This window comes from Eretmochelys imbricata, chromosome 11 (genome assembly GCF_965152235.1).
Source record: "Eretmochelys imbricata isolate rEreImb1 chromosome 11, rEreImb1.hap1, whole genome shotgun sequence".
In the NCBI taxonomy this organism is placed as follows: Eukaryota; Metazoa; Chordata; order Testudines; family Cheloniidae; genus Eretmochelys; species Eretmochelys imbricata.
This window is the reverse complement of record NC_135582.1, coordinates 60,078,019-60,093,393: the sequence shown is the minus strand read 5'-3', so window position 1 is coordinate 60,093,393 and position 15,375 is coordinate 60,078,019. Positions and strand designations below refer to the sequence as shown.

The 15,375-nt window shown below is 44.5% G+C and overlaps 1 protein-coding gene across 1 annotated transcript in view; it reads right to left on the bottom strand.

The window, feature by feature from the left end:
* KIAA2012 (KIAA2012 ortholog) overlaps positions 1-15,375 on the bottom strand; it is a 101,853-nt gene that overhangs the window by 37,168 nt on the left and 49,310 nt on the right. Inside the window, exon 12 of the mRNA XM_077830361.1 lies at positions 4,504-4,592. Coding sequence (XP_077686487.1) covers positions 4,504-4,592 — 89 coding nt within the window. The remainder of the gene's footprint in view (positions 1-4,503; positions 4,593-15,375) is intronic.

Genomic DNA, 15,375 nt, shown 5'->3' with positions numbered 1-15,375 from the left:
GCAATGTCAACTGGATACTTATCCCACTGATCCTGGCACAGCCCCTAGAAGCAGTAGATTCTGGAAAATTTTGAAAGGCCTTGTGGAATACTTCCAGAAGCATTTTACAGGAGTGCTGGAGGATGTGGTTAGTATGCTTGTCTAGTGTCAATGAGGCCACAGAAGAAGCTTCATGCCTTCTGTTATGCTTCACCCTATGCTTGGACCAGCCTCCCACTTCTAAGTCACTGTGTGCTCTTTTTCTTCAGACCTAGTGAACCTGCACTGTTTTCCTCCTCATTGTTGTATCTGCATTCGCTCATTCCTGAGCCGTTGCCCTGAACTAGCGTAAGCTCTTCCAACTTGCAGAGAGGTAGTGTCTCTATTTTGTGTGTTATAAAATGCTGGGTACGTTTATGGTGCTGTATAAATAATTAACTATAAATACAGTGGCGCTCACTAGGATTGTTAAGTCTTATGGTCAGATTATAGCGGATAGGTAGCAACTTGCAGAAAGGTAATTTTGCTGCCAGCTGTCTGATGCTTTCACATAACAATCATCACTATTTATCAGTGTTTAAAAACGCTTAATCACAAAACCATCACACAATTTCGAGGCACAGTTCGTTCACATTGACTGGCAGCCTTTGCTCTAAACAGGCCCAGGATTGGAATAACTAGGTTGTTGCAGGTCAGGATTGAGCCTGAATTGGCACAGATGTGTGGGAAGCTTGGTTTAATACAAGTTCTAGCTGGTGGTATCAGTACCTCATTTTCATGAGCGCACAGGTCAATTTATCTGCCAGTTGGCAACTTTCCATTGTGTTACTGGGATCATGCAATAGAGCTGTAAGATTGCATTGACTATGCATTTATTTCCCATACCTTTTATAGTCTATCTCTTGTCTTTTCTCTGTCCAGTCATAAAACACTTTTTAACACTTGCTCTGCTTTTAAGAGCTAGTAAGGGCATAGCAGTTGATAACATGTATATAGCCAGCATCCTCCGAAAAAAGCTCTTCTCAGCTATGAAATGTGTTGCCTACTTGAGAATTTCAGGAACTTTTTCCTGGCTTTTATAACATGAATAAAGATGAATCAGATACCATGAGACTGACCAAGTAACAATTGTTTAATCTCTGGGGTTGATTACTTTAAACTACAGCCAAGAACTTCAAAAGTGACCTAGGATGCCCAACTTGAGATGCTGTTATGGTTCCTGATTTACAGAAAGTGCTGAGCACCTGCCATCTGAAAACAAGGCCCCATCAAGGTGTATGTAATTTGGTCTTAGAGAGTTCTAAATGCCCAATATAGCTTCTGAACCTTGATTTGACCTGGTCAGCTGTTCCAATTAGTTTGTAACAAAGGCAACTTTCTGATGTTATAATCATAGTATCAGTTCTGGTACAATAAGATCAATTTGTATGTTGTAAATAATACTTTTAATAAAAAGGGTTCAGTCTGTTAATGTCTTTTTCCCCAGCCCCTCATTACAGTGCCTGAATAGCTGCAATCCTACCACAAGTACAAATAATTTAAAACTGACACCAGGCCTTTTCCTTCTACCACATGGTAAAATCTAGAAGACGTTACTTGGTTTTTAGTCAGTCCTCACTCAGGCAAAACTTTCACTGAAGGTGGTGAGATAATTGTCTGAGTAAGGATTGAGTGGAGAAAGGCCCAAGAGTTGGGCCCAGCGGACTGTGCAAATCCATTGTCACAGCGCTTGCAGCAGAATTCACACACCCGCCCCACTCCTGCCACAGAATTGTGCTCTAGAATTTCGTCTTAAATTTTAATTTAAAAAAAAAAGATTCCTATGTTTGTGGAGAAAACCACAAATCTGAGCAGACTGTAAACTGAGGCAGCATCTAATGCCTGTGTCTGCAAAGAGGCTGAAACAATAGCTCCAAGTGATGTGAATTGCTCCATTCATCTCCTGTTGATATGTTCCATGTTTTATTATGGTGGGTGGGCCAGGGTACAGACTTTGAGGACTCCATACTCCCCTCAATCTCCAGCAACCTCCCACTGATGTCACTGTCTTGCAGAGGTAGAGTACCTGTGCTGATGGGAGAAGCCCTCCCCTCGGTGTAGGTAGCGTCTTCACTGCAGCGCAGCTACACCACTGCACCGTTTAAGTGTGGACCTGTCGTGAGGTGTGGCTGTGCTGAGTAACGGAACTCAGTATTGCCAACACCAAGTGTTCAAAAATCATGTCAGGCCTTTAAAAAAGGCTTAAAAATAACATTTTTTAAATGTTGGGTTCTTTCTATTTGCCTTCTGCTTTCTGAGCTTTTGGGTCACAGGCATGTCATGCTTTCAAGCTTTTCTCTGCAACCATGAGGGCTAGAAATCAACTTCTTTTTTAAAAAAAATCAAAGCTGAAATTCTCATGTTGTAACCAGGTGATTTCAGAAGCTGGGCCTTTAATATGAGAGCTGGGATAAAATCATGAGATTAAAACACTGCTCCTGAATTTCTCCTGTTTGCCCCCATTTTTCTCCAGGGCAAAGGTCCCTGGGGCTGCCCTGTTGTATCGGCTTATTTAAGCAGAGCTGAATCCCTGAAACAAATAGACCTTTATATCAGGACTGACAGGGCTCTGTGACTAGTAAAATGCATTTCAGAATGACAGACCTCTCATATCTTGGTCTTCATGGCACTGGATGTGTTGTGCAGTCCATGCATTCATTCTCTGGGGTCAAGGGTGTAGCTTGTGTTACACTCTAGTGACTATTCCGGCTGATTGATGGAGTCTCAGAACAGAGTCCCATTCAGCCCTCTTCGATTCAAAGAAGGGGCGCTGGGTGGGGGGCCACACCACGCGGCATGGCCCCACTCTGGCTCTTACGCACTCCAATGGCCCCTTCCAGCACTACAATGGAAGCTGCAGGGATGGTGCCTGTGGATGGGGCACCGTGCAGAGCTGCCTGGCTGCGCCTCCGCATAGGAGCTGGAGAAGGGGCATGCCACTGTTTCCAGGAGCTGCTTGAGGTAAGCGCCACTCGGAGCCTGCACCCGTGAGCCTCTCCCAACACCCCACCCCCCTGCCTCAACACTGATCACGCTCCTGCTCTCCAAACCCCTTGATCCCAACCTGGGGCACCCTCCTGCACCCCAAACTCCTCAGTCCCAGCCCCACCCCAGAGCCCACACCCCTGCCCCAGCCCTGATCCCCCTCCCGCTCTCCAAACCCCTAGTCCAGAGCAAATCCCTCATCCCCTCCTGCATCCCAACCCCAATTTTGTGAGCATTCATGGCCCGCCATACAATTTCTATTCCCTGATGTGGCCCTCAGGCCAAAAAGTTTGCCCACCCCCTGCTCTAGAACTTAATTTAGCAGCTGTGAGGCCAATCAAGTAACTGCTTTTTTCCCCTCCTGCTGGTCATCCAGCTAAAATGAGATTTGCTGAATTGGATACAGTACTTGCCATCAGCCCTCATACACCTGAGTTCTCTACTTTGCCAAAAGACCAGTGTTCCTAAAATCAGTGTCTTGCTGTCTTTCTAGCCTTAAGGATTTATGGTTTGCTTCTCTTTACGCTAGAGATGGGGCTGAACCAAAACCCTAGATTGTAATACACCCAACTTTAGGTGTTTAAAATCTGGATCCAAATTCTGCAACTCTCACCCCATTGTGCGTTTCCTGGGACTTAAAATAAAAGGTAGCTAATCAAAATGCACTTTCCTCTGTTAACATCATTCTTTAGTTTACTAAGCAGTCAAAAAGAGGACAAGTGAGGTACAATAGGGAAGGGTGTGATTTAAAAGCTGAGAGTGAAAAAGCTTCCTTTTTTTAAATGTCTACTAGTAGTGTCCCAACTTTACATTGTAGTCCAGAGGATTGATGGATTAGAAAGTCTACAGTAAAACAGATGCAGCCCAGTTGATTTTCAAAGCTTGATATGTTAAAAAAATCTTTTCTGTTGAAAGTATGTGAGGGAGAGGGAAGTAAATGCAAAATGAGGCTGGGAGATAATCTCTAACTGGAGCACACTGGAGCTATCTTTGGGGCCTCTGTCATCCACACAGTAAATTAAAGGACCGGTCTCTTTTCAGACTTGCCTAAGCCAGAGAGACCCTCAGTCTTGACGTTTCCACTTAAACAACGTCATCAATTTTTATTCCTCTATTTTCAAATGACGTTGATAATTTTTCAAATCAACTTTCTTTCTTTCTAATATTTACTCTTCCTAAATACTGTTCCACAGGTTAGCTAAGAAAGGTTTGCTCTACGAGATTAGATCACTGCCCCCTCTAGTCCTGCCTCCAGCGATGGCCAGTGTGGGATTTTTCAGAAGAAAGTGAACCCCCCAGACAAATTATAGGTATACTTAACCTGAATAGCTGTATAAATTGTGGAGAAAATCACCAAGGGATGCTAGAAAGAAACACATCTAATTCTTTCCTCACTTGATGCAAAGCAAGCTTATACTGGGCCTCTCCATAAATATTTTATGTGCACTACTTCCATCTTGCCTCTGTATTGAACTTACAAAACATTGTCATGGATCGCACCTTGTCATTCATCTTTTGACTCAAAGGGGAGGTTTCATGTGGATTTATATGAAGGCTGGTTCCTGTTTCAAGGGGTAATCCACAGTCTCCTGCAATGAAAATGAGAAATCTGGATCAGGAGATATATAACACTTTCTATATATTTTTATAGAGTGATTTTAATGCTCTTCTAAAACATGCTAGATTGACAGCCCTGGAGACTGAAGTTGTCTCTCTGTTACAGAAATGTTACAACATAAGCAGAGCAAGTTCCCCCACAAGACCCTGCAGATATGTCCCTATCTGAACCCTTTAGTGGTGAGAGGATGCAATAGGCTCCATGCACATCCAATCCTGGGTTTCACTGATAAAAGTGCTGTAAAGGTGCCAACTGTGTTGGTAGATTTAATGACGCAAAATGCCTGAATGCTGGAAAATTGGCTAATTTAGCACTGGTGGATTAAAAACTGATAGCAGGAGTTTACTCTGCTTAGGGTCTCCCCCAGCATTGGTCCTGTGTATTTGAGCAGCATGGTGAGGTAGGATTTTTGTCCTTTGTGTGTCAGAGTTGGGAGGCAGAACCAAGGTATCTAGTTAACAACATAAGAATGGCCATACTGGATCAGACTAAAGGTCCATCCAGCCCAGTATCCTGTCTACCGACAGTGGCCAATGCCAGGTGCCCCAGAGGGAGTTAACCTAACAGGTAATGATCAAATGATCTCTCTCCTGCCATCCATCTTCACCCTCTGACAAACAGAGGCTAGGGACACCATTCCTTACCCATCCTGGCTAATAGCCATTAATGGACTTAACCTCCATGAATTTATCAAGTTCTTTTTAAAACCCTGTTATAGTCCTAGTTATCAGGTGAATGAAAGCAGCTGTCTCTTGTCCTGACTTCTGTCAGTGCCTGTGTAAATGGGCTTAGACAGGGAGACTCCAGAGTTAAAACACTGTGCTGCATCCAGAGCAGGGTCACAGTCACGGCCTCTTGCAGAAATGACCAAAAAATGTGAAGGACCAATCTGAATGTGACATTCCACAGTCGAGAGCCTACCCTCTCCCCTTTCCTCTGAGAACTCCTCATTTCTCGACTTCTTGCTTAACCTTATCTGTGGGATCTTGTGTAATAAACTTGAAGGGCCACTGTGAAATCCCAGAAACAACTCAGAAACACACTGTTTGTTTTCTTGCCAGTAAATAGCTCCACATAGGCATGGCAGTTTTTCAAGGAGTAGGCAGAGGCAGTCTGGCTTTCTACTACTTGTTCTTCCAAACAATGCTGTAGGGGTTTTATACCAATTAAATTCAAATAACATCAAATATAGTTGGGGTCTTTTTGGGTGATTACTTTTCCACAATCTCTTTTTGTGGGACCATTTTGTGTTTGTTTGTTTTTCCTTTCTCATTTATATCAAAAGACCCCCTCCAATCCAATTATAAACATTTTTTTATCTTGAAATCTCCGTGAAGAGAATGACTAACTGCTAGAAATACTTTATTTGCTTTTGCTCAGACATCCAAGAGGGTCCTATATCATCTTGTCCTCTAACAGTAAAGCTCAAGCCTTTACCCCCATGCTATAGGAGAAAAATCTTTTATGATGTTCTTATAGACCAGTAGTGTTTTAGAGTTTTGCAACACAGCCCTGGTCTACGCTATGAGTTTAGGTCAAATTTAGCAAAGTGTTAGGTCCATTTGACTGTGCACCCGTCCACACGACCAAGCCTGTTTTGTTGACTTAAAGGGCTCTTAAAATAGATCCCCAGCGAGGGGTTTAGCACTAAAATCGACCTCGCTGGGTCGAATTTGGGGTCGTGTGGATGCAATTCAAAGTATTGGCCTCCGGGAGCTATCCCAGAGTGCTCCATTGTGATCGCTCTGGACAGCAGTCTCAACTTAGATGCACTGGCCAGGTAGACAGGAAAAACCCCAGGAACTTTTGAATTTCATTTCCTGTTTGGCCAGCGTGGCAAGCTGATCAGCACAGATGACCATGCAGAGCTCATCAGCACAGGTGACCGTGCAGTCCCAGAATCGCAAAAGAGCTCCAGCATGGACCAAACGGGAGGTACTGGATCTGATCACTGTATCGGGAGACAAATCCATGTAGGCAGAACTCCGTTCCAAAAGACAAAATGCCAATATATTTGAAAAAATCTCCAAGGGCATGATGGACAGAGGCTACAACAGGGACACCCAGCAATGCCGTTTGGAAAATTAAGGAGCTCAGGCAAGCCTACCAAAAAACAAAGGAGGCAAATCGTTGCTCTGGGTCAGAGCTCCAGATATTTCGCTTCTATGATGAGCTGCATGCCATTCTGGGGGGACCCTACCACTGCCCCACCACTGTCCATAGATACCTGCAATGGGGGGAGTCTCACGCCACAGGGATGAGGATGTTGTAGATGAGGAGGAAGAGGAGGTTGAAGATAGCGCACAGCAGGCAAGTGGAGAATCCCTTCTCCCCGGCAGCCGGGAACTGTTCATCACCCTGGAACCAACACTCTCCCAACCCCCTGAAGTGGGCTCCCAGACCATGAAGCCGGAGAAGGCACCTCTGGTGAGTGTACCTTTGTAAATATAATATAGGCGTGTTAAATGCAACGTGTTTAATGATTAATTTGCCCTGAATCCTTGGGATGCATTCGTGGCCAGTACAGCTACTGGAAAAGTCTGTTTATGTGTCTGGGGATGGAACGGAAGTCCTCCAGGGACGTCTCCATGAAGCTCTCCTGGAGGTACTCTAAAAGCCTTTGCAGAAGGTTTCTGGGGAGTTCAACCTTATTCCGTCCTCCATGGTAGGACACTTTACCCCGCCAAGCCAGTAGCAAGTAGTCTGGAATCATAGCAGCACAAAGCATTGCAGCGAATGGGCCCGAGCTTTGGTGGCATTCAAGCAACATCCATTCTTTATCTCTCTGTGTTAGCCTCAGGAGAGTGATATCATTCATGGTCACCTGGTTGAAATACGGGAAATTTGTTTAAGGGGACATTCAGAAGTGCCCGTTCCTGCTGGGCTGTTTACCTTTGGCTGAAAAGAAATCATCCCCGCTGTTAGCCACGCGGTGGGAGAAGAGGCCCATTCATGCTGAGCTGTTCGCATTTGGCTGACAGGGATCTTCCCTGATACTAGCCATGCAGGTGTGTGTGTGTGTGTGTGTGTGTGAAGCGATCATCCCAGAGAATTGGGTGGAGGGGGGTGGGTTGGGTTGTGTTGCACATTCACCCTAAAATTGCAGCCCCTCCTTTTAAATGGCCAATCCAACGGGCTTTGCTTGGTATAGGAAAGGAGGGCGCTGCTGTTTGAAACCATTCCCACATGTTATGAAGGCTGAAGAAGCTGAAACCCTTTGCCTTACCATGGCTGCCTGGAAGCTGAATTCTGTTGCCCAGCTGAGTGTGTGTGATGTCTCACACCAAACCGGCGGGCACTCAATATAAGAGGCAAAATGCGACCTTGTACCAAAAGCACATGCGCTATGTAATGTGAATTGCTTGATTCAGTGTGAAATAGTCTTCCCTTTGTTCTCTAAAATGTATCTTTTAAATACTACTCTCCCTTTTTTCTCCCACAGCTGCAAATATTTCTACGCTCCCCCTATCATCTCCGTCCCAGAGGCTAGTGCAGACTAGAAGGCAAAAAAAACCGCACTCGTGATGAAATGTTCTCAGAGCTGATGCAGTCCTCCCACACTGAAAGAGCTCAGCAGAATGCATGGAAGCAAACAATGGCAGAGTCCAGGAAAGCGTTAAATGAACGTGATGAGAGGAGAGAGGAGCACGATGAGAGGAGGCAGGACGCAATGCTGAAGCTAATGGGGGAGCAAACTGACATGCTCAGGCGTCTGGTGGAGCTGCAGGAAAGGCAGCAGGAGCACAGACCGCTGCTGCAGCCCCTGTATAACCGCCTGCCCTCCTCCCCAAGTTCCATAGCCTCCTCACCCAGACACCCAAGAATGCAGGGGGGAGGCTATGGGCACCCAGCCACTCCACCCCAGAGGATTGCCCAAGCAACAGAAGGCTGGCATTCAAAAAGTTTTGAACTGTAGTGGGGCCTTGTCCTTCCCTCCTCCCCTCATCCACCAACCCACCTGGTGCTTCCCTCCTCACCCACCCCTCCCGGGCTACCTTGCGAGTTTTCCCCCTATTTATGTGACGAATTAATAAAGAATGCATGATTTTGAAACAATAATTGCCTCTGAATTTATTGCCTCTGAAAGCGGTGATTAAAGGGGTGAGGTCGGTTGGCTTACAGGGAAGTAGAGTCAACCAAGGGGGCGGGTTTTCATCAAGGAGAAACAAACAGAACTGTCACACCATAGCCTGGCCAGTCATGAAACTGGTTTTCAAAGCTTCTCTGATGTGCAGGGCACCCAGCAGTGGTCTTCTAATCGCTCTGGTGTCTGGCTGTGTGTAATTGGCCACCAGGCAATTTGCCTCAACCTCCCACCCCACCATAAACATCTCCCTCTTACTCTCATAGATATTGTGGAGCACACAGCAAGCATCAATAACAATGGGAGTATTGGTTTCGCTGAGGTCTAACCTAGTCAGTAAACTGTGCCAGTGAGCTTTTAAACGTTCAAATGCACATTCTACCGCCATTCTTGCTCAGCCTATAGTTGAACTGCTCCTTACTACTGTCCAGGGTGCCTGTGTACGGCTTCATGAGCCAGGGCATTAAGGGGTAGGCTGGGTCCCCAAGGATAACTATTGGCATTTCAACATCCCCAACAGTAATTTTCTGGTCTGGGAAGTAAGTTCCTTCCTGCAGCTGTTCAAACAGACCAGAGTTCCTGAAGATGAGAGCGTCATGCACCTTTCCCGGCCATCCCATGTCAATGTCAGTGAAATGTCCCTTGTGATCCACCGGTGCTTGCAGCACCATTGAAAAGTACACCTTGCGGTTTACGTACTGGCTGCTAAGGTGGTCCCGTCCCAAGATAGGGATATGTGTTCCGTCTGTCGCCCCACCACAGTTGGGGAACCCCATTGCAGCAAAGCCATCCACTATGACTTGCACATTTCCCAGAGTCACTAACCTTGATAGCAGCATCTCAGTGATTGCATTGGCTACTTGGATCACAGCAGCCCCCACAGTAGATTTATCCACTCCAAATTGATTCCCGACTGACCGGTAGCTGTCTGGCGTTGCAAGCTTCCAGAGGACTACCGCTACTTGCTTCTCAACTGTGAGGGCTGTTCTCATCTTGGTATTCTTGCGCTTCTGGGCAGGGGAAAGCAAGTCACAAAGTTCCATGAAAGTCCCCTTACGCATGGAAAAGTTTTGCAGCCCCTGGGAATCATCACAGACCCGCAGCACTATGCGGTCCCACCAGTCTGCACTAGTTTCCCGGGCCTAGAATCAGCGTTCCATGGCAGGTACCTGCCCCATTACCACCATGATGTCCAAATTGCCAGGGCCCGTGCTTTGAGAGAAGTCTGTGTCCATGTTCTCATCACTATTGTGATTGCGCTGTCGTCGCCTCCTCGCCTGCTTTTGCAGGTTCTGCACATACTGCAGGATAATGAGCAAGGTGTTTATAATGCTCACAACAGCAATGATGAGCTGAGTGGGCTCCATGCTTGCCATGGTATGGTGTCTGCCGGAGAGCAGAGTTGCAGCAGAAGCGGTGGATGACGACGGATGCCATGAGAATAGATACTTCTACAGAACGACGAGAGGACCTGCGAGGTGGATTCATGGCACCTGGACAGCAGAGCTGCAGTGGAAGCAGTGGATGACGACAACATGGAGAAATTTGCTATTGAGACTGAGCTCATTTACAAGAGCAGGAGAGCAGAGTTGCAGCGGAAGCGGTGGATGATGACGGTTAGCAGTCCTACTGCACCATCTGCTGACAGCAGCACCCAGGACAGAACAGCAGCGGTGACGGTGAGCTGAGCTGAGCGGGCTCCATGCTTGCCGTGGTATGGCGTCTGCACGGAAAAAAGGCGCGAAACGATTGTCTGCTGTTGCTTTCACGGAGGGAGGGGCGACTGACGACATGTACCCAAAACCACCCGTGACAATGTTTTTGCCCCATCAGGCATTGGGAGCTTAACCCAGAATTCCAATGGGTGGTGGAGACTGCGGGAACTGTGGGATAGCTATCTTCAGTGCACTACTTCATAAGTCAATGCTAGCCACGGTAGTGAGGATGCACTCCACTGACTTAATGCGCTTAGTGGGGACATACGCAATCGACTGTATAAAATAGATTTCTAAAAATTGACTTCTATAAAATCGACCTAATTTCATCGTGTAGACATACCCAAAGGGACCAGCTTGATCTTCGTGATCTCATGTGTCCTACTTGTTTCTAAAACTTCTCTTGAATCCCTTTGGCTAGAGTGGAAAATAGCTATAGTGAGATGTAATGAAGTCTTGTCTGAATGCTTAAAAAGCTGCGTAGAGGCCTTTCTACTCCAACCTAAAAGACTTCTTACTTAGACTGAGTAGCTTGCAGACCAGTTGGCACACAAGCCATCAATTCATCCCCATCTGTCACTAATCCTTGGTGAATGTGTGGTGACTCTTTCAGTTGTTCATGCTGAAAAACTGACACAAGTATTACTTTATCAAAAAAAAGTTACATCTCTTTTAAACTGAATGTGAATTTAAAAAAAATTGATTTCCCCCACTCCCTATCCCCTTTTCCCCACATATTTAACAAAAATGTCAAGGAATCATCTCATGCATGAAAGTCTTCTCAGAGCTGGGATATGTTCAGAGATATTTTCTGTGTGAAAAACTCCTCTCTGTGGCTGGATCTTAGAGTGACAAAATGCCACCTGTCCAAGTGTACTAATTCTTAAATTAGTGTACTGATGTGCCTTCCCTTAGGAAATGATGTTCCTCCTCCCTGTGGAACCTCTCCAGTAGAAAAGTCTTCTCCGATTGAAGGAGGTTTGCACCCTTGGAAAAATAATATCACTTTTGCAGATGAGTTAATGGATCCTATTATTTAAATAGCCTCTTACTGCAGAACACAGTATGGGAGAACTTCAACTTTACCTGCCAGAATGTGCCAAACATCTGACCACGGTTCCTCATGACTGATATCTGAATACAAAGACAAGATGGATGAGGTAATATCTTGAGGATGGCTATACTGGGTCAGATTAATGGTCCATCTAGCCCAGTATCCTGTCTTCCAATGGTAGCCAGTGCTAGATATTTCAGAGGAAATTAACAGAACAGCGCAATTACCCATCACTCATTATCCAGGCTCAGCTTCTGGCAGTTAAAGGTATATGGATACCCAGATACCCTGACCATTTCAGCTAATAGCTATTGATTGATCTATTCTCCATGAACATCTCCCTGCAATGTGTTCAACAGGTTGACTGTGTGTTATGTGAAGTAGTACTTTCTTTTGTTTGTTTTAAATCTGCTGCCTATTAATTGTGACCCCCTTGTTCTTGTGTTATGTGAAGAGTTAAATAACACTTTCCTATTCGCTTTCTCCACACCAGTCATGACTTTATAGACCTCTCTCATGTCCCGCTTTAGTTGTCTCTTTTCCAAGCTGAACAGACCCAGTCTTTGTCATCTCTCCTGTTTCATACTCCTAATTTTGTTGCCCTTCTCTGTACCTTTTCCTTTTCTAATATATCTTTCTTTTTCAGTTGGGGCAACCAGAACTTCATGCAGTATTCAAGGCGTCGGTGTACCATGGATATCTATCCTCTTCCTAATGGTTCCTAACTTTGTTAGCTTTTTTGACTGCTGCTGCGTTTTGAGCAGACATTCTCAGAGAACTATTCATAATGATTTCAAGATCTTTCTTGAGTGGTAACAGCTAATTTAGACCCATCATTTTGTATGCATAGTTGCAATTATGTTTTCCAATATTCATTACTTTGCATTAGCAACATTTGAATTTCATCTGCCATTTTGTTGCCTAGTCACCCAGCTAATGAGATCCCTTGGTAACTCTTTGCAGTCAGCTTTGGACTTAACAATTTTGAGTAATTTTGTATCATCTGCAAACTTTGCCACCTCACTGTTTACTCCCTTTTCCAGATCATTTGTGAATAGACTCAACAGCACTGGTCCGAGTACAAATCATTGGAGAACCTCACTATTTACCACTTTCAGATGGAGCAAGAACATTAAAATGATATATGGTGGAGTCTGGGTGTGGTGTGGTGTACAGAGTATTAGTGATGACTAGATGCTATGCGTTGTAGGCAGCTTGAAAGCTGCCTATCAGTGTTATAATGTGAACAGAGTGTGTACAAATTGAAAATATACATTGGCTGATTAGTCTAGAGGTGGAAAGAGAGGCTGATTTGTGCATATTGTAGCACCTAAATTACATCCCGTTTACAGCTAGAGCTGAGCTGGAAATGTTTTTCCAGTCCTGTGAGAGTTTTGGAGATTTCAATGTTTTTCCTGATGAAGAGTCAATCTTGAATTTTCACAAACCAATAAACTGAAAAAATTCCTGGTCAGATAAATGAAAATATTTAGTTTTGATGTCTACCTTCTATATTTTTGAACTTTTTAAATAATAATATGGAAATATGGTCACCCTGCAGCTCCCAGCCACCATGGGCAGGGGGGGAACCCCACAGCTCCCAGCCATCACAGTGGCGGGGGAAACCACGGAGCCGCAGCAGCAGAAGTCACAGACAGGGTCACAGCTTTCGAGAATTTTTGTTTATTGCCTGTGGCCTGTCCATGACTTTTACTAGAAATAACCATGACAAAATCTTAGCCTTAATTATGAATACCAGCCCATGTGCCCACTGTGCCCTGTGAGTACCAGGCTCCTCTCCCCACAGCCCACTAGCTTTCATTTTTTATTGATTTTTCACCCATTTTGTAAATTTTGGAATAAAACACCAATAAATTCCTGGGAAATTAAAATAATAATTAATAATAAATAAACCCTTGAAAACAAAGGGCCTTAGCAATACTGTAGCTATATAGGCAGTATAGGTAATACCTTCAGTTAGGGTCTTTTAATGCACAGTGTCAGCCAACCTAGTTTTTACTTGCTTATAACTTTGCCAAGCTTGAATTGTTTGGGATTAAATTTTCCACCCCGAGTCTCTGCCTCAGGCTGAGTGTATGGTTCTGTTTTTGTTTTAATTTCTTTGAAAGGTTCAGCCGCCTCCAAGAATGAGGTTAGGGAAAAATATGTCCTTTGCCCATGATAAAAATAAAATACAAAAATTCTTAAAACCAGTTAGTCGGGAAGCTCTAGTGTCTACATGCTTTGGAGCAGGGTCTTGGAATTTGGCAGGAGGATGGCTTTTGTGTCAGGGGTGTGCTTGTGGCTATTCCTGTGAAATTTCCCCCTCACACTAAGCTAAGTTATAAGCCTTTAAAAAAAAAATCAGTTTGCATGGTCTAAATAGTCCAGTGAACCTTGTAAAGTGTGTGGGGGGGGGGAGGGGGGGAGGGGGAGATATGTAATAAACATAAATGCGGTTTTGAATGTTTTTTCTGTTTTTTCTGCTGTTTTCAATGTCACTTTCCCTGTTCTGTCTATCTTCTTAGTAGGAATTATTTTTCACAGAAGGATACTTTAGTAACTCTGCCCTCTGACCCCACACAAGATTTTTAAAAATAAACAATAAGCCACTCCAGGGTGTGCATGAGCAGGCTACCTGTGAGGGTATTCTACTTCTTGTGCCTCAGTGGGCACCCCAGGCTTGACACAATGCCCACTGAAGTCCATAGGAGTCCTTGCACTGGGGATCATGTCCCAACAGCTTAATAATGTAGATTTTATTGTGGCTTATTGCTCCGCTTTAAAAAAATGGAGTGCAAAACTTTTGGTTGATAGGCCCTAGGGCCTCTAAGCTTGCTTGTGACAGGGTATCTGGCACAGTTCAGTAATAGCCTCATTTGGTAGCCTCTATCATTGTCCTGTAGTGTAAAGGGTCATTGGCTGTGAAGTGAACTTGCGAAGCATGGGATATTATCAAAGAAGTAACATATATTCAGACAACCACCATTCTGAAGCCTGATTTAAAAGCCAGTGCAGACGGGGCTTTAGGGGAGTTAACTATCCCTGAAGCTATTTTTTAAACATGCTTTTTTAAAAAAAAAAAAAGAGAGTAGCATGGTTAACACAGTTTGCATCCATAGTTAACATGATTATAAAATGTGTCACACGTGATAAGGGCTTCTTCAGGGGGATACTTTAGCACTGCTTGGGATAGAACAGTTCTTAAAAGTAAAAAAGCCTTGTCTATAATGAACAGGGATAACTGGAAAAAAAGGCTATTGCCTACACAATTCTGGAGGTGTGCTTGATGATCATTTCTGTACAGAGCTATTTCTAGCAAGGTTAAAATTATAGTTTATAGAAGGCCCTATTTATTCTACAAAAATGATCAAATTCAAACATGGTTGACCATGCTCCTAAGTCTCCTGATGTAGGCTAAAACCCTTTCCCCTAACACCATTATGAAAACATATTTTTTTCATCCCACGCTGCCAAGAGGAAGGGTGGCTGGGTTCTATGATCAGGCAAAGGTACAAGCATGTTTTCCAATTGTGTTGGTCACTTCTGTTGTGTAGGCATGATAAGGTAGGTTAAGAACAAGGTCTTAGCCTTTATTCTGAACTCCTTTGCTCTAGTGGATTTAAATGGGATCCTTGATATCATCAGAAAATATCTCTGTGGGTTTATATGGATTAAGGTTAATTTTGTGTCTGACATCGAGCACCCAAACCACATGTCAGGAAGGCTCAGTTCATCCCCGACTATAGAAATGACTCACAGGAGGAGAGGCTAGGGGAGGAAATATTAGCAATGGTTCTCTCACAGAGATCCCTTCATGTCCTCCTGTTTGCAGCTGGAGGGTGTACTGCCTTCTCAGGGGATCTCTGTAGGACCAGAGGGGGAATGATGTGCATTGCAC